Below are 19,123 nucleotides of genomic sequence, written 5' to 3' on the forward strand. Positions count from 1 at the left end.
TTATTTTTGGATAGTGACCTTATACTTTTATAACCAAACAAAGAATTTCATAATCTTGTATAACTTAATTTTTAGCCATCATATCTGTTCATAATTTTTTTATTTCTATGGATTTTTGGAGTAATCCGTGGATGTACATAGTTTGAAACATTTACGCTGTCTTAGGCTTGGTAAAATAAGTTTACATGTCCTTTTAATATTGATGCAACGCTATGGCTGAGCAATTTACGTATATATCTTCTAAATTTTCTTTTAGGTGACTGATGATCCTTCTGCCAGTTTGTCTTACATAGGTTTTGTTACAAGAACATGGAACTTTATAAACTTCTGGAAATATATTGGACGTTGATATGGTTTTACTTTTAAGCAAATGCCTTACTTGAAGATCCTATTCAAGAACTCCATAAATATGTCTCTCATCCAAAATTTGAAATTAAAGGTGCTTATTTGTTTGCAATGTTGTTTCACTATTGTTATGTCATTCTTGAAGAGTACATCAACATTGCACAAACTCAAGCATGGTTGATTTTAAGCGTCATTATTGTCTGGATAAAGATACCCTGTTATTTTCTGAAGGCTATTGTTGCTAATTGCATTGTCGAAATTCAAGAAGGGGTTCCTCCTCATGTATGGAAGCATGAAGCATCCAAGTACAACCCTGGTGATTGTGTTTCCAGTAGTGTTCTTATCCGCCGGATGTATTCACATGCCTTAAGGTGGCAGGAACCTGGCTGGCTAAACGTTTTCTCTGTAAAAATGTGATGGTGATAATTCTTTCCAGAACACTCTTGAACCTTAATCCCTTACACTTTTTTCCGGTAACTATCCAAGATAATTCAGTTGCAACTCCCTTGTTACAATGTGCATCATCATGTATGAAGCTTATTTGTCTTGTGCCTTATATGAGGAGCTTCATTGAGCAAAGCCAACAGAAAGTGGAAACTTATCTTGTCACGAATCGCTTATAAATGCTTATAATTTGTAATTACATTGTTTAAAAGGTGTTTTATAAATAACTTGAATAAAAAGACACAATGCTGCAGCTGTCTCCATTTTAAAAAGAACACGGGGTGTTAATGGTAAGCAGTTCTCTCACTAATGCTGATACCTCTGTATGTAAGTCATTTACATGTCTTAAAGAAGTGTTGGAACTTGTGAACTACTTTCTTTGCAAATATTCTTGCATGGCTTTCCAACTTTTACAAATGCTTCTGTGTCAACCATTTTCGAGTATGTCAGTTATATCGTTGATTCATGCCGAGTGATTTAATATTTAACAATGCTTTCACTAGAACCCTACCTACCAACCAACCTTCTCTAGTGTGTCATTTGCGCCTGGCGAGATTTCTGGCGTTGACTATAAATTTCCAATTTTTATCGAAATGAACAAAATCACATCGTTGCCCTACTCAGAAGGTTTAGATACGATTTATTAATTTCGTCAATGAAAACAGTGAGCTTAGAAAATTGTCACGGTGAAAGTTTATCACACACACTTGTCATCGGATAAAATACAAAACAAATAAGTGTGAAATTCTGGCTTGTACTAGAACTCTATTCTTGATCAACAAAGGAGAAGTTCACAAACCGTCAGAAGCTGTTTTTGTAATTTTTTATTCATTTATTATTATCATTATTTTTATTATTTAATTTTTCCTGTGGTTTTCTGTTCTTAAGGAAAACGTGCGTTAGTTTTCTCCGTGTGCAATTTCATTCAGAGTTAAAACTATGTTGTGAATTTATTCAACCAAATTATCACAATTTTTTTCAGATGGAAATAAAACAAAAAACATTCATTACTCAGTCAAATAATATATGCCTTGAGACGTCTGAGAAGCACTATCAAACAAGATAAACTTTCTTCTCCTTGGTGTCTAGCGAAGCCTTCCTTCTCTTGCGACCGTTAGTGAGCATCCCGCATCCCACAAAAAAAATAATAATAAATTTTACCTCAACACAACACATGACGACATCTGTTGGCAAGAATCGGGACTACTTGCTACAAGATCTTTTGCATGAGATTAATTAACTCTCGCAGCTGAATGGAGTCAATGGCAGTTATGAGCCATGTTGCCTCTTAGACTTGTAGCTATGTAATCCTGTAGCTTCGTAGACTTGTAGCCTCGTAGCCAGTGGAAGCCTTGTAGTCTTGTAGTTCTGTAGTCTCGTAGCTTTGTATAGCCACCTAGTCTCGTAGCAAAATAGCAGCTAGGCCTAAGACTTTTTGGAGCCAAATACTTTTGACGCCATTAACTTTTTGGAGTAAAATACTTTTTGACCCATGGACTTCGGAGCCAAAAGACTGTTGGAGCCATAGACTTTAGGAGGCATTATATCCTAACGCAAATTGACGACCGCTTTATAACTATTTGAATGTTCGTGCACATGTACATCCTTTTCGTTAAATGTGCTTCATTTTGTCGAATTTTCGTCCAATGTGCGTCGTTTTCGTTAAATGCGTGTTCCTGTGTACATTGCGTGACCTGTGTGTCAGTGTGTGTATTGTTCGTTCATTGCGTGTCCTGTATGTGTACACTGTGTGTCCAATGTGTGTCCTGTGTTGACATTACGTGTCCTGTGTGTCCAGTGAGTCCAGTGTGTACTTTGTGTCCAGTATGTGTACTGTCTCCAGTGTGTCCTGTGTGTTCAGTGTGTACTGTGTGTCCAGTGTGTGTACTGTGTGTTCTTTTCTTTTGTTAAATGTTTTTCGTTTCATTAAATGTGCGTAGTCAAATTTGTAGTAGATCTGAATATTTACTGGTTCAAATCGTCCCGATCTTGATAACAAAATTATCAGGGATTCCTGTTCCTTTAAGTAAGCGTAAAAAATGTTCTGTTTGTCTAATTGCTTGTAACTTATTTTATCGATACTTTAGGTCTGACAGTTCGAAGACTTTGTCTTGACTGGTTAAAATATGTTATATAAGCTATCGACGAAGAAGGTCTTGTGGTTCAGAAATATCTAGCCTATACGTCTGACATTGATCATAACCTAGTCTCGTGGTCCAAAGACACTTGGCCTATACGTATAGCATTGTACATGAACTAGTTGGAAGATATTCATCGATAAAAAAATAGACTTCCATGGTAGGAACAGCGACAGCATAATTAATTAGTTGTACATGTATCTTGTCTAGAGTTGTTTTCTTTTAGAGTGAACGATTACTAAACTCCGCGAAAGATAATGGGAAACCGTATTAAAAATTTATTTTAAGCCTTATTTACCCTTATTAGTGGCTGAGAATCAAACAAAGAATGGAAATATATCGCGCCTATCATTATTTCAATAAGTGTATTTTGTGATGAATTTTGGAATTTTTCCGAATTTCTAGGTCAATAAATACAAATTTCCAAGAAGGCAGCCATATGGGCTTATTGGAGGCTGGTACATGAAGAACGTAAGCCTCTTTGAGGACTTTCCACCATATTTTATAAAATAAGAATTTTTTTTACATCAATTTCAATTTTTTTCCCATTGGCCAAGTATCGAAGCAAGGACAAGAATTAATAGATTCAATCAATATAATAATGTGTGATTTTTGTGATGAATTTTGAACTTTCTTCCGAATTTATAGCTAAATAAACACAGATTTCCAAAATGATGTCCAAATTTCCAGATGGTGGGCGCCGCAGTAGAAATAAATAATTACTGCACGGGTTAGTTTAATTTTTACCTGCTAAAGTGTACTTCAGTTGCCAACAAATACATTTTTTGTCAATTTGTACAATACATTGTCATGGATATTTTTGAGTATATAAGATACGTTTTCAGAAACAATTAAGAATACTTATTGTTGCGCAAAAATTTAAACTCGAAAATGTTTTATACAAGCATGTTTTTTTGAACCATGGAAAATATTATCAAATATTAAATACATAAATTTAAAGTATTTTGTTGTATTATGCTTATAAATGCGCATAGTTAATAATGGAAAGCAATTTGGGTAATTGTTAAGAAAAAGCCTTAACTAATGAATGTTGGCACCGGGACAACACAAAGCAAGAATCTGAACCCAGTATCGGGCCGCGCGGGAGTCGCTCGCCCGTCGACGCCGGGACAGGTGCGATGCCATGCGGACGCCAGGCCCTGAGGACGCCACTTACAGTCGCGTCGCGCGTTTCATCGCATCACGCGGGGCAGTGGTCGCTTTGTGATCCGCCCCCGCCTGCGCCCGGACCAGGGGCGGGTTTGAAACATTTATCCCCCCCCCCCCCCCGGGCCACTGGTGGAAGGGCGGCTGGCTGGAGGGCCCTTGAAATGAAAAGGGCGCCGGTGCGAGAAGGGCGTAGGGTGGGGGGGGGGGATGAGGCTGTATGGACTCGGCCAAGCAAGAGGAAGGCTCCGGGTATTACCCCTGAGTGAATGAATCAGGACTGTCGTTGAAGGGGGTAGGGGGTGAAAGGGGGGAGGGGGTTGGCTAGTTTGTTCCACGACTCGGGTGCATGGAATAAAAAAAATTAGGGAGGCAGCGGGAGAAAAAGGGAGGGGGGAAGGAAGGGGGAACCCCAGTGCCCCACCCCTCCCACCCCACCCCTTCCTTGTTAGACTGAGCACACACTCAGATACACACACACACACACACGCACACTACGGCCGTACGTGTGCTCACTGGGCCCAGAAGTTAAGCTCATAATTGGCTACCAGCACATAATTTATCTCATTTCGCCGCCGGCAGCCCTTGTCTGCATGCCCGGCCACCCCCTCGCTGCCTCGCCGGTAAAAAAAAAAAATTAAATAAAGGGGGTGCGGCGGGCGGAAACAGAGAAGTATACTTGAAAAATTCGCCGGACTAAAAGGATTCGTCGCGAGCTCATCTCGGCGGGCGGGCGTCTCGTCGTCGCGCTCCGCAGCGCGGAAACTGACGAAAAGGACGAGAAATTTTTTTTTCAGAACGCGTTAATTTTTTTATATACTATATATTCGTAAGTAAGGACTTTCGTGCCCCCTTTATTCCGTACATCTGCCAACCCTAGCGTAAAAAAAAGACTCCTATTTTTTTTTCTCCAAATTTTTCCCTTCTTTATCAAACACGAAATTTAAGTTCATAAACCATACGTGTGAGATTGTGATGTTTTGTTAAGCTTTTTTTGTTTCATATAAAAATTGAGATCACTTTAATTTCAGTCACAAGAATATTCAAAATTTACAGTCACAAGTCCATCTCGTGGCGAAGCGTTTTACTCTACGTAAAATATTTGACTTAATTATCCATGAAGTAACTTACTTTTTAGTGCAGAAATATATTTTTATTCCAAAAGGTACTTAATACACAATAATCCAAACGTACCAACTCTGGAGCCTACTCCATAACTTTATTCCTGAGTTACATTAACTAACTTGCAAATATAAACTAGTCAAATGTAATGCTATCCAAATGAGTTCAAAAAATAATAATGCCATATGACACCATGTGATTTATACGAAAAGTACATTTTAAGAAACTCCATAGTTGTACTGTAAAAATACAAGCAATCACAAGTTTGAGTTCATAAGTTACTCGTGGACAGATAAACGGGACATTTCTCAATATAAAAGTTATGTCGAGTTAGTTTGATAGCTGTTTTCACTATTATATTTTTAAGATGCCATTTTATCGTCTTTACCAGAAGAGAGCAGTTATTTCCGTTTATGAAGAAGATCACAATGGAGAAGAGATGAAACAACTTAACTGCTCTTGTAGTAAATGGTTATTAAAAACCCAAAATAAGAAAAAGTCATGCAGAAACCTCAAGAAGACCCTGTATTACTACGAACACTATTTTGTAGTGATACAGTAATTTTCATATAAATGAAAAAAATTACAATTATCTGTGATTTTACATGGATATTTCTGTTCCATTTACAGAAAAGAAATACAGTGAACCATAAGAATTCCAAATGACCCAATCACATCCAGTTTGGCAGGAAGGTTAAAATGTGGCAGCAGGCAATGTGTACAAGTGTGTGTGGGCATGAGCTTAATCCTGGCACCAGGGAATAACGCCATGTTTCACTGGCCCTCAGTCGTGGGTAAAGCAGTAAGGGCCACATGCCTTACGTCAGGACATGCGTGTCATGACTGCCATACCCTGAAGAGACACGAAGAGTAGGAGCAGTGAGGAAATGCGTCTGGCCAAGAACATGAAACCTTTTCGCGGAAACAAACTGACTCGGGAAAAGCTTTTGCTCCAGCAAATAACTGTCCGGTAACAGGACAGTTATCTAACCAGTACTTTTCCACGACTGTGACTCCCTCCTTAACTGTGCGAGAGAACTATTTTTAAAACTATAAATACTTCCGCCGCTTCTCAAGTTTTAATTACTGTACCTCGCCCGTAAAAACACGGCATCATAAAATACGAACGCCTTAACAAAAGCAACACAAAAAATAAAATTTCAGCTGCATAAAAGTATCCATTTGCATTGAAACCATTTAGGGATCAGAATTTCGCAAGTGGTAAAGCATATGTAAGTCTTTTCATTTTTAACTAGCTGTGCCCGCGAATTCGTTCGTTCGCGTGGACAGAATCGTTCACAACAATTGTTGTTATACAATAAGCCTAATTTACTATTAAAATGGTTTATGTGACAGGTTGAATAAGAAAGAAAATATTTTTCAATAATGCATAGCTTGAATTTAAAGGCAACAGAACCGGTAGTTTTTGAGTTTAACAATTTCGAACAAACAGAAAGAAAATTTTTTTGGATTTGTTTTAGATATTTAATTTTCTAACAGAAAAGAATTATATGATATAATATAAAACCGACACTTCAGTTTTATTTATTTTTCTTGATATTACTTTAAAACCTTTTAAATAGCAAGTATAAACTAATAATAGTGTATATTTAGTAGAGTTTTCTGACTGAATTAAATGGATGAAAATATGGGAGGAAGTAAAACATTTAAAAACACTACAATGATGAGAACAGCATGTTTATCGAATATGATATACTGGGAGTTCAATGGCATAAAGGTTTTTAAGGAGATGCGATATGACATAAATCTAACAAAGTTATGCTACCTAAATATTGAAATCCCAGCAAGTAATTTGAAAATACTCAAGACATTTTGAAGAAAAATTTTAATGTCAGTTAAATTTGTATACATTATATTTATTCTTTTTAAATCCTAATACTGTTCCAAGAAGGAATAAGATACAGTTCTTTGTATTTTGTGTTGTCCTTTATCTTACATTCAATTAAAAAAACGTAATAATAAGATATTATTAAAAAAATACCATTCTACCTTAAATTAGAAGTATTTTGGCAAATAACACAAATAAAAATAAAAAGGCTTCATTACTAAGATGCATGGCAAACACCGGCTTTAAACTAAAGATCCCTTTTTTTGGTTTCTTTTTCACGTTATTTCGTTGATAGAGACGACTGTGTTTACAACGGTTTCGCCAATTTATAACACTGCAAAATGTGAAGGGAGCTGTAGCTATCGTATGATTACTCAACGAAAGACAATTGCGCCCACAAAATTGTGCTATAGGAAAATACTTTCACGTCCATGACGAGATAAAAAATGAAGTTGCAATGGTATTCCGACAGCAGATGTAGAGTTCTATGGCAGGCATACAAAAGCTAGTACTGAATAAATTGCGGTAAACGTTTCGTCAAATAATTTTTCAAACGAAATACATCCCTTTGTATAGACATTATAATTTTCGGATAAGTGCCGTAATGTTCCCATGAATCGTAGTTGTAGTTTTGTTTTATTTAAATTTATTTGGTTTTAGGCTCAAATCAAAACAAACAATTAATATCTCAAGAGAGTTTTTATTGGAAGTGAAACTCCGGTGCACACACTTTATGACACGTACACAAGAAACGTCTTACTGCGTGCCACAAGTACAAAAATAGGCCCTAGGTTTGGAGGGAGAAGGAATATCACATGATCAGTAATTCCACTCCACCGTTAAGGCCAAAGGGAAAAATCTATAATGTAATGACGAAATCACAATAGCTACATGATAACATCAATAGTCTAATGTTCTGAATTTGACGTAATGAACAGAATTTGAAATGAAATTTTATTTACTCAAATGCTTCAACTTTTATGAAATTTGAAAAAAAAAAAAAAAAAATATAAAATCGTAGTTTCTAGACGTAGGTACAGACTAAAAGCTCTTGAGATTCTTTAGTAAGTCAAAACTCTGCTAATTAAAACTGGCCTTAATGATGCGTACAGGATACGTAAAACATTTTTTATACTATACAGCTATTTAAAATCATAACACACATTCCGATTTTTTTGGCATAGGTATGGTATTTTCACATCTTATTTACACAAATGAAGAATTTACAAGTGTAAATAATTCGAGAGAAATGTACAAAAATTTACAAATTAATAGATGTAAAGTCTATCTTAAATATGTACATTTTTACATAGCTGAAATCATTTAGTGATTGTCTTGTGCCTTTTGCTGGATGCAGTTCTATACACAATGTACAGTTAAAAGTTTCACGGCAACATTTTTTTTGCAAAAATAACAGAAATATATGTCAAAACATTTGTGCGCATATAAGATTATTTTCCCAAAAGGCATGTCAAATTATTAAGAAATTCAAAAAAAAATTTGGATTCACAAATATCCAGACAACAAAGAAAATAAAATTGATAGGTTATGTTGGTTTTTATGAAAACATATCTCAGAACTTTATTGAACTAAGTAATTCAGTAGTATTAATTGGTACACACGGATTTCTTGAACGAGATTTTTACCTGAAGAACCAACATATTGAGAAACCATTACTAGAAAAATTCTGTTAGTAAATATCTAAATAAAAAAAACATGATTGCTTTCAAGTATAAATAGTAACATTCGTGTGCTCAAAAGGTAAAATCTTATCTTAGTCAGTGATTGACCAGCTCAAAGCTTTAATTAACTTTGGTAGTTCAAGTTCACACAAGAACAGAAAATAACGTTTATACGCTCACAGAAAACCCATTCTTCAATATCTTTCACAGTACTTTTTCTAACATACGTTATTGCACATAAGACTTCATTAATATGATAGCCATAAATATTTTTTCTACGATGCACTGCACCACGAAGTGTTAACAGTAAGTATTGGTACGGCTTTTACCACGTATGGCAGAAGCGGTTTTGAACTGAATATCGCAGCGGAAAAGGCATAGTCTTTGCACGGTAAATAAAAAAGTTTGTCTGGACACCAATTGTAATTGGAGTATGGTCAATAAGTATTGTTGTTTTGAAATGTAAGGATGTGAGCGACGTCCTCGCGCAAGAATGGTTCAAGTGACGGTGGACGGAGTGTGCGTCTGGCCGCCTCGCCGCCTAGTACGGCCTCCAGACGCTCTTGCTGGCGGGCAGCGCTCCGGGGCGGGCCGACGCCAGTATCGTGACGGCCCCCGGCGACGACGTCCTCCCGGCGCCCGCCTCCGGGGGCGGCGTCGACGTCGCAACGACCCCCGCCGCCGCCTCCGGCTTGGCCGACGGCCGCACCTGCTGGAAGGCGGAGCGCACCACGGCGTCGCCCCCGGAGGCGGCGTCCTCCGACTCGCTGCCGCCGCCGTCGTCGCTGGAGGGGGCGGCGGCGAGCGGCGGGCAGGGCGGCGGCGGCTTGTCGCCGGCGGCGGGGGGCGGCGGGGGCGGCGGGTAGCCGAGCAGGGTGGGCAGGTAGGCCGGGGGCGGCAGCGCCGAGGGCGGGAAGGCGCCGGCCGGACCCAGGGCGGCGGCGCTGGCGTGGTGGTGCATGTAGAAGTCCATGGGCGAGGCCAGCAGAGGCGACACGCCTGAGGACAAACGGTAACCTTTATTTCACGTGGGACTGACGTATTGTGGGTAGAAATGTCATCAGAGACCACGACACAAATCGCACCAAACAGAACCGTAATATTAAGGAATAATGGTAACGGTTTCCTAGAGTGACTTTAAAACGAAAGAAAATCCCTGGAAAATCTAAGAATGTTGGGACACATTTCCTAACACGGGCCAATCAGACGCGAGACGGTTTAAAAACCGCCACTTCATTTTGCGTCTGAATTTCTTAAAATGCTGTGGCCGGAGACTTTTTACTCGGTCGTTGCGGCAAACCGCCTTCTAATGTATAAGTTTTGTTAGCTCCAAGATATGGAATACTCCGCCACAGACGTTCTTCGCTTGACAAAACGGCAACAAGGCTGCGTGGGTCGGGCTGTAGGCAAGGCCCAACCAGTGCTGACCGTAAACCAACGCCGACGCTACAGGATATTACTGCAGCGCCGCTCTGGCATGTTTATTTTTTTTTTCTGGCCACACGTGTGCTCCCGCACAGATTAATTCTCTGCCCTTTGACCACTCCCCCTCTTCCTTCCTGAAGGGGGTTTGGGGGGGGGGGGCGGAAATTCCCCCCCCCCCCCAAATCCACCCTGAGCACGGGCACTGCGGGAGTCTCCTGGCCACTGTGTACACCCCGCCCCCCTCCCCCTCTTCTATCGCACGCTCGTAGCGAATGTAATCCGATTTGCGACACGCTCAGCTCGCGAGAGCATGCAAACTCTTGCGTGACCATCCGTTCCGTACCGAGAAAAAAAAAGTAGTGTCGGCAGTGACCAAAATTTTCCCCTGAAGCTCTTCACGTACTTGGACCATCGTTGACGGAGATGAGGTGGCACAGTGGCCATAGTCCGTCTCAAGCTTGGATTGCAGTACATAGCTAATGGCGAACACTGGTCAGATTTATACCGTCCGAGTTGTTATAATTAATTTTTATTGTGTACCATTGTTAATCATTCTATTTCCTGATTTTTTCCAGACCATAAAATAGTGTCTACTGACAGTATATATTAAAATTGTAGTCATTCTGACTTTAAAATAAACAGTCATGGTGACTGTCAACAGAAGTGAAAAATAAAACTTTGTTTTTAAATGTGTAATATGACATCATTTCTACGTCAAATGTACGTAAGAAAATGATTTTGTTTTTATGTCAGTACGATGTCAGCATGATATAATTTATCTTTACATCATTTTTTTGTCACAACAGATGTCAGTGGTATGTAAAAATTACGTAAAAATTCATTACCTAGCTATAACTTACCAGTAATGTCAGACCTAGGTCATGTATTCACGTGGTCAAATAAACTTCACTTACTGCTACTACAGCATGTCGGTGATGCGAACTCACAAGATTTTACCCATCCAAAAAAAAGAGTTCAACACGCACATGATACAGTCGAGTATATACAATGTTTTAGTGTATATATGCGTACACATGTACACAGGCCGTTGCGCGTCGCCAGTCTGGCGCAACACGTCACTAGCATGTCGGTGACGCGAACCCATACGTTTTGCCCCTACCAAGAATCGCTCAACGCGGCTAAAGAAGTTTTCACTTTAATAACTGAACACTAAACATGTATTATTATTTCACATGAGATACTATTTGTAACAGTCAGTATTATTGCAGACACTCTTTTTTTTGCAGTGATACAGTTGTTTTTATGTAAATGTTAAAATTTACAAATATCTGTAATTTTACATGATTTTTTTGTACGTACAGAAAATTTAAAAAAAAAAAATGTCTATAACTGGAAAACGACGACACTTTTTGAATTAGGGTTTTTTAATTTCATAACCGTAATTTACTGCCCTATCAACTGTTCTCAGCTTGTTGGAGAGTTATGGGACACTCAGTATATGCAAACTCAGCTCATTGTATTTCATAATGATTGATATTAGTGAGTCTTAAAAATTGTCTTACTTCAAATAAGCTATCGTTTATTCTATTTGACGTCCTATTTCAAATACGTTATTTATTCGCAGATCCTTCTCAACGTAATTAACTAAATATTCATTAATTATTTTATAATATATTGTATTAAAATACATTAACGTATTAAAAATAATATATAATTTTAAGATAAATAAATAATATAAAATATTGGAATTATTTTTTTAAATTTACTACTTTCATTAATTTTAAAGACAAAAGATAAATGTTTTTTAAGTGACCATCGGTTAATGCGAAACACATAAACTTCAACTGTTTACACCTTAAATAAGTTTAAAATTAAATAATTATATTATTATCCCTGCACAAGTATTCTAGTTATTTAAATTTGAAACATCTAGGTACCAAAGCATGAATTAAATATCATATGCGAACATCAAATTTAATATTTATCCTGCACGAAATAAAGCTCTCGCTAACCGGTCATTCTCACAACTAAATAATTTCTTTATAGTCTCTCGCAACGGATCCCAGAAATCTACAAAACGCTTGCTATCTGCATACCTATAAATTGTTCTTACCCCAAAGTTGGCGTTCTCGGATAAGCAGCGAGGGATAACAGTGTAGCAAAGAGAGGTGTTGGTTGTAGGGGGGTGGAAGAGGGGTGGCTTTTGATTTGAAACACACACCCCTTTCTTCTCTCTCTTCCTCCCTCCCTCCGCACTCGAAAATCCGCTCTCCATCTTTATTTATCCGTGCCGCCGTTCTATCTCTTTATCTTTCGCCAGTGGGAGGGCTTGAAGAGGGTTTAAGGGGGAGAGGGAGGGGAAGCGCGCATGTGTGTGCGTGTTGTATATGGAGTGGAAATCAGCGGAATGAGTCAGAGGTAATGTGTACATTTCCCCGCTGCCACAATGGCTACCGGAAAACCAAGATGGCGGCCGGTGTGGTTAGCTAGAGGAGGCCACCCTTGCGCCAACACCCCTCCTTTTCCTTTATAGCTTTAAGGTGGCGTGCACAGGGAAAAAAAAATTCAGAGGGTGGTTTCGGAGATGAATCTTTGGGGGTTGCGAGGGTTAGGCTCGTGGCCGTATTTAAATTACTTACACTGGAATGAACGTGTATTATTTATTATGGCGAAATATGTACTCAAGGGATAAGGCCTTCATTCCCTTTCGGTAGCTTCCGTGTGCAGCCTGATATATAGCGGCGGCTTCCCTTCCGAGGGGATCGAGTTTTTTGACCGGGTATTGGCGTTGCCTGGGGGCGAAACGGCGGAATAAAACACCTTAAGTAGTCAAACAGACTGAAGAAAAATGTTTGTTCCGCGACATTCTTCGTCTTTCGCACGGGTTCCTGAGGTGCCGTAGTCTATCTCAGATAAGAAATTGTAACATTTTAATACCATATTAGCTCATAGACAAGCTCTTCAAATTAAATTCATCTAGGACAATGTTATATTTGTTAGTATTTGAATGGTTCTTTCAGTGGGAAAAATTGATTTAAGAAGTTTTTTTTTACATACGCCACTGCTGGTTACACTGTATTTAAAGAAACATCAATAACAAACAAAAAAAGTTAAATATGCAAATACAAAGAAAACAAGCGAAAATCAGCCGATGTCACTGTGCTGTCGTCGTTGTAGTGTTCAGAATATCTGTTTTGTTGTATCGTTGGAGTTGCCTGTAAGTATTTTATGTTTTCGTTGTGTTTTACACATTGTCTGTTTAGTATCATCGTTAGATTCATCTGTTGGTCTTTTTCTGTATTTTCTGTTCTTGTTACAACTGCCTCGTCGTTGGTAGCCACTGTGTCCGTCTGTACTGTAACATTTTTCTTATTATTAATTCCTTCTACGGAATACTCATTGCTGGCACGGTTTTTATTGTTTTTTGCATCGGCTTATCTCGGCTTATTTTCTTTGTGTTTCCATATTAATATTTTTTTTCGTTGTTGAGTTTCTTACGACATACAGTTAATAAAACAATGACGAATATAAAAAAAATATGAACTCTTTTTCAAATCATGCTATACCATTATTTTTTTGCCAATAGCCTATAACAATAAAGTAGCTAAAGTTTTTTTGTAAAGATATTTATTTTATTTGTCAAACATGTAGTTACTTTGAAAGAATTTGCGTTAGAAAATCGAATTTTAAAACAAATCATTAAGATCCTTTAGGTGTCTTTTAGAATATGTAACATGTCACCGTAAAGCTTAAAGGACCAGTGAAATAGTTTTCACGATTTTTTTTAGATATGTTTAAAGCAAAATGATCTATAAATAGTTTCTCGACGAACTCATTTGAGGAAGAGTGTCTTTACTGACAGTTTGGCATTACAGCTTGACCTCTCGAACTGTACTCTAATGAAAAAAATACAAAGTTTTCATCTCAGCAATCACCAAAAAGACAGTAATTAAAAAATCTATGGAATGATAAACACAAGATATAAATAAATAATGAGAAAAATTTAACGTCAAATTTGTTGAGAAAATTTATTATTATCCAGAGAAAATGTCTTTCTTTAATTTTTTTAATGAATATATGAAATATTGTAATTTAAAATATTAACTAATATTGTCAAGAGAAATATAAATAGTCTGGCTAAACTATTCTCGTTTTGATGAGCAGAAACGGTTGAGTTAATTGTAAATATAATAATCACAAACAGAGTGGCATAACAAAAATTGCAAGAAAGATTTTGTTCACATTTTATTTTCATACATTCTACCCTATTAAAAAATGAGGCAAAAATTAAACCAAAATAAAAAACGCTGCATGAAACCAGCAAGATCTTTGACGCTTATTTAAATATTAAAGAATTTTTCCTGTCATTGATTAAGTCACATTCTTAAGCCATGCTCATTGTAAACAATGCAAAATGCAGGAACGCTACAAATGAAACCGTTATTTGTCAACTTTTAGCGGATTATGCTTACTTCTTACAGCTTATTTTTACTGGAATGATTTTTATGAAAACACTCGGCCTAGAATTAAAAAAGTTACGATTTTAAAATTTATAATTCGCTATAACATATTATTAAGTTCTGCGTTTAGTTAATTGCTATGCCAAGACGTCTGATAAAATTAAAAATTGTGTAAATTTGTTGTACCCTTTCCAACTGCATTAAAAGCGACAGAGACTCGAAAATTATGTGAATTTGGTTCACATTAGACTAAAATTCAAAGTCTTATGTTTGCTCTTCCTACTTTTTCTTGAACATTAGCTGATTTCTGAGTATGAAAAGTTTTGTTCTCATTAAAAGACACTACCTGATTTGCTTGCTTCTCTACTGGGCATCGCTGGTTAATGGTCGTAGAGGAGCATGTGCAAATAACTGGTGTCCAATCGTGAAAACCATGTAAGAATATGAAGGTTTGAATTCTAGCTTGTGACCAAATGAATCCGTGAAACTCCCGTACCTCTGGCGATGGTATATTAAGAATTTTTGAAATTATACTTCTTTAGCAACGTTACGAATAAAAAATTATGATCGTGAAATTTAACGATGCGCGCCCACCATGCAACGAAATTTTCACAGGATGAATATAAAGGCTACATGCAAAAAAGGTTTACATACAGATAAAAATTATATATGTGCTTGGAAAACTTATAATTTAGTGATTAATGCTTAATACTGGTCAATATCATTCTATATATATATATATATATATATATATATATATATGGTGAATATTAGTGATTGAAATTGTGCTTGTAAACTTTTTTCTCCAGTGTACTTTCAAGTATATTCATATAAGTTAAGTTATATATAACGTCTTTAGGCGCGTAATAAAGAAATGATTAGAATGAGTTTTTACGATGCGCGCCCACCATGCAATGAAATTTTCACAGGATGAATATAAAGGCTACATACAAAAAAGGTTTACATACAGATAAAAATTATATATGTGCTTGGAAAACTTATAATTTAGTGATTAATGCTTAATACTGGTCAATATCATTCTCTCTCTCTCTCTCTCTCTATATATATATATATATATGGTGAATATTAGTGATTGAAATTGTGCTTGTAAACTTTTTTCTCCAGTGTACTTTCAAGTATATTCATATAAGTTAAGTTATATATAACGTCTTTAGGCGCGTAATAAAGAAATGATTAGAATGAGATTTTACGATGCGCGCGCAGCATGCAACAAAAAAGACCGGAGGTTAATGTCTACATTCAATTATAATTATATGAATGCATTAAAATCATATACTTCAATGATTGATAGTGAATACTGATGAATATAATTTAAATATTTATTTATTGTGAATCTTAGCAATATAAGTGTATTTATGTAATTGAATACATGTTCCAGTATGTATAATTTATTTGCAATATAAACATAAAATTATTACATCACTTTTATATTAATTTAAAAAAAATAGAATACACATTCAGCACATTTATTGATTTTTACTAGCTTATAAATTCATCTCTATTATTTTATTACAGTATATTAAATAATTAATTTTATACACGTGTTGATATAAATATTAAATTTTGTGTATCTGTTTAATTTTTTATTTTGTGTAGATTTATACTTCACCAAAGGTATTTTTAATATCACTCCAGTACTTTTATTATTTTACGTCTATTAATTATTTTCATGAAAAATGAAAAGTAATTTTTTTATTACGCAAAGTAAGTATGACTTCTAAAACTCGTACGTAAGTACAGGCACACAATTTTTTAAAATACATTATTATTTTACGTTAGGTACAGAATAAAATTTTGAAAAGTGAATTGTGAAAGTGCAAACGAAATAAGCTAATGTGTAGAGACCGGAAAAATTCGCAGATTCATTCGGCGATAGACTATAATTCAAACACATATGCCTTTTACATGATTTTGCTATTGGCTTACTGTTCATCTTGAGTAATCTCAACCAATTATAAACCCTCAACCAAAGAAGTATCGAATGACAGAAAAACCTGCTGAGACGACTTACAAGTCGGCAGCCAATGAACTTCCGTTATTTCCCCAAGTGTACAGGAGAATGTGTAGTCTATCCTGAAGGCCATCGAAGTGAGCTAGTGGCTGCCTACCCTTGACGACGGACGAGCAGGCGGGCGGCGACAGCTTGCACAGCTCCGGGCGGCGGAAGTACTCGGGCCACTGGTAGGCCGCCATGTAGGCAGAGTCCAGCCACTGCGCGGCCGGGAACACGGCGAACGGGCCGAACCCCGGGTGCTGCCCCGGCAGGTAGTGGAAGTCTGCAACACGCAACACTCCGGCGTCAGGCGGGATCGCCGCCTCACCGCGCGCCAGGGGGCAGCTCCAGCTGCTATCCCCGCAGAAGTTTCCAAGCCTCAACTTGGAACTGTCGTAACTTAGAATTCTTGAATAAAACCACTTAACTTCGAACTGCCATTAATATTAACTTAGAACTGTCATAACTTATAAACACGTAACTTAGAAACATCATCATTTAGTCAATTCTGTCTTATGTTATGATGGCAACCGTACCTACATCATTTCTTACGGTCTACCTCAGCAATCTTTCAACAAAGAAATTTTGCTAGTCATACGTTGTGTATTAGTCAGTATTTTGCTTTCCTGTATGTAGAATATTTTGTCTGTAGATGCTGTTAGATAGCCATGATATTCTCAAAGAATTATAAAAAATATAATTTAATATTTCGTAATCTATACATACATTAATAATGTGTAAACATCTTCGATTTCAGTATACGGCGTTTGATAGGAGTAATTTCGTGAATGGAACGGAAGTCGATTGGGACGGAAATGTGTCGCTAAACACGCTGCTGCCATCTGTGGAAGTGTCAGAAATCTCGAAAAGATGGCGGTCTCGCGTGATTCATCCGTATGGATATTTCCCCCCCAGTTATTGGGAAGAAGCATGTTAGTTATTTTTTTCTTGTGTCGCGATCTATTTGTTATTTATTATTATCGCGCGTCAAAGTGTTTTAACTCGCGTGTTGTTAAGAAATATTCTCTATTGTGTTAGTAATGAGGTTTAAATATATTTTACATTATTCTGTTATTGTGTCACAAGTCAATTTCATTCAATATTTTCGACTTTGACAATGATTTGCATGCATTTATTACTTATTTCTTACTTACTTGTCAATTGATTACATGGAAAATACTGTGCATTCAATATTTTCGCTATTTATGACGATCTTATTTTTCCCGACCATGGTGGCATGTTTAGTAGAATGTCGCATGGAATGGAATACCAGAATGAACCCAACATTGCTGACGCAACTGCCCACACAGTGCGCACGAGCTACATCGTTCCCGAAGCGCACCTAGGGAACCTAAGTTGAGAAAAATGGTAGGAAATAGATAAAAATTGAGAAAATAAAGAAAAATTGAAGGCAGTAAATAAAATTTAGTCCAATCCAACCAAACATAATATTATGTAAAGTAACCTGACGTAATTTAACCCTTTCAGTCTATTCGTCCACTGAAGTGGACTATTTAAATCGCATTGATACGTGGAGTACCTTTAATGTGTGGGTTAATCATTCTAGTAGATATCTTAATTTATGGCTATGAATTAAATTTTATTTCGCTTTAATTATTTTAAAATTATAATCATACATTAACATTACAATTAAAGTGTAAGATTATTATTACTACACAAAAAAAGTTTGGTTACAATAAAAAAATTATAATAATGTCTTAGGTATTGACAAAGTGTGACTGAAAAGGTTAACCAAACCTTGGTAGTCCATTAGTGTAATAAGAAGGAGCCATCCCAAGAAAGAATTGTGTAATCCTGACAGAGCATAAAATTTCTCAACTTACAGAAAGAATATTAACTCTTGGGAGGTATGTACCTCCCACCATGAGTATGGTGTAGTCAGAGCTCTGGTTCCCACGTATTATCTTTACCTCATCACTTTTAGGTGGCGGGAGAATTTCCCACCTTGCCCTTCTCTAATTCCCTCCCTTTATTTTACGGGGTAACCATTTTCCACTCGCGCATTCGCACTATTGTTAATTTTAAGGTGGTGTTACGTGTTTCAAATGATGAACTGGTATCTTCTTCGAGTAGATCTCTACCTGGTAGCTTCCAGCACTGTACATGAATTTACTTAAAGATAGGCGTGCGAAATGAAAGTGCATTTTTATTTGAGCTGTTCTTCACTTAAATTTTATTTCGGCCTCACTCTTATGAAAATTTGGGTTTTGGTTTTGCTTATAACTTGGCTTTGCCGTGCCTTGTTAAGTTTGCTTTGTTTTACTTGACTGAGGGCACGACTGTCATTTCAGTAATTTGGCTGACATGTATGTTAACTTTGCTTACTCCTTTTGATGTGTAACATCTTAGCTCTTAGTATATGTGATTTGGTAGGAGTAATTTCGTGAATACAACGGAAGTAGCATGAAACGAAAATGTTTAAGCACGGTGCTGTCATCTGGGGCGGAAGGTGAGAACCAGAATGTTCACAAAGCCAAAGGAAAATATTATAATAT

At 37.0% G+C, this 19,123-nt stretch overlaps 1 protein-coding gene across 1 annotated transcript in view; it reads right to left on the bottom strand.

Annotated features, from left to right (window-relative positions):
• Positions 1–9,288: 9,288 nt before the first annotated feature.
• Positions 9,289–19,123, bottom strand: part of LOC134542703 (segmentation protein Runt-like) — a 79,443-nt gene continuing 69,608 nt past the window's right edge. The window contains exons 3-4 of the mRNA XM_063387170.1: positions 16,723–16,890; positions 9,289–9,746 (exon numbers count right to left, since the gene is read on the bottom strand). Of these exons, the coding sequence (XP_063243240.1) occupies positions 9,289–9,746; positions 16,723–16,890 (626 nt within the window). The remainder of the gene's footprint in view (positions 9,747–16,722; positions 16,891–19,123) is intronic.

This window comes from Bacillus rossius, assembly GCF_032445375.1.
Source record: "Bacillus rossius redtenbacheri isolate Brsri chromosome 9 unlocalized genomic scaffold, Brsri_v3 Brsri_v3_scf9_1, whole genome shotgun sequence".
In the NCBI taxonomy this organism is placed as follows: Eukaryota; Metazoa; Arthropoda; class Insecta; order Phasmatodea; family Bacillidae; genus Bacillus; species Bacillus rossius.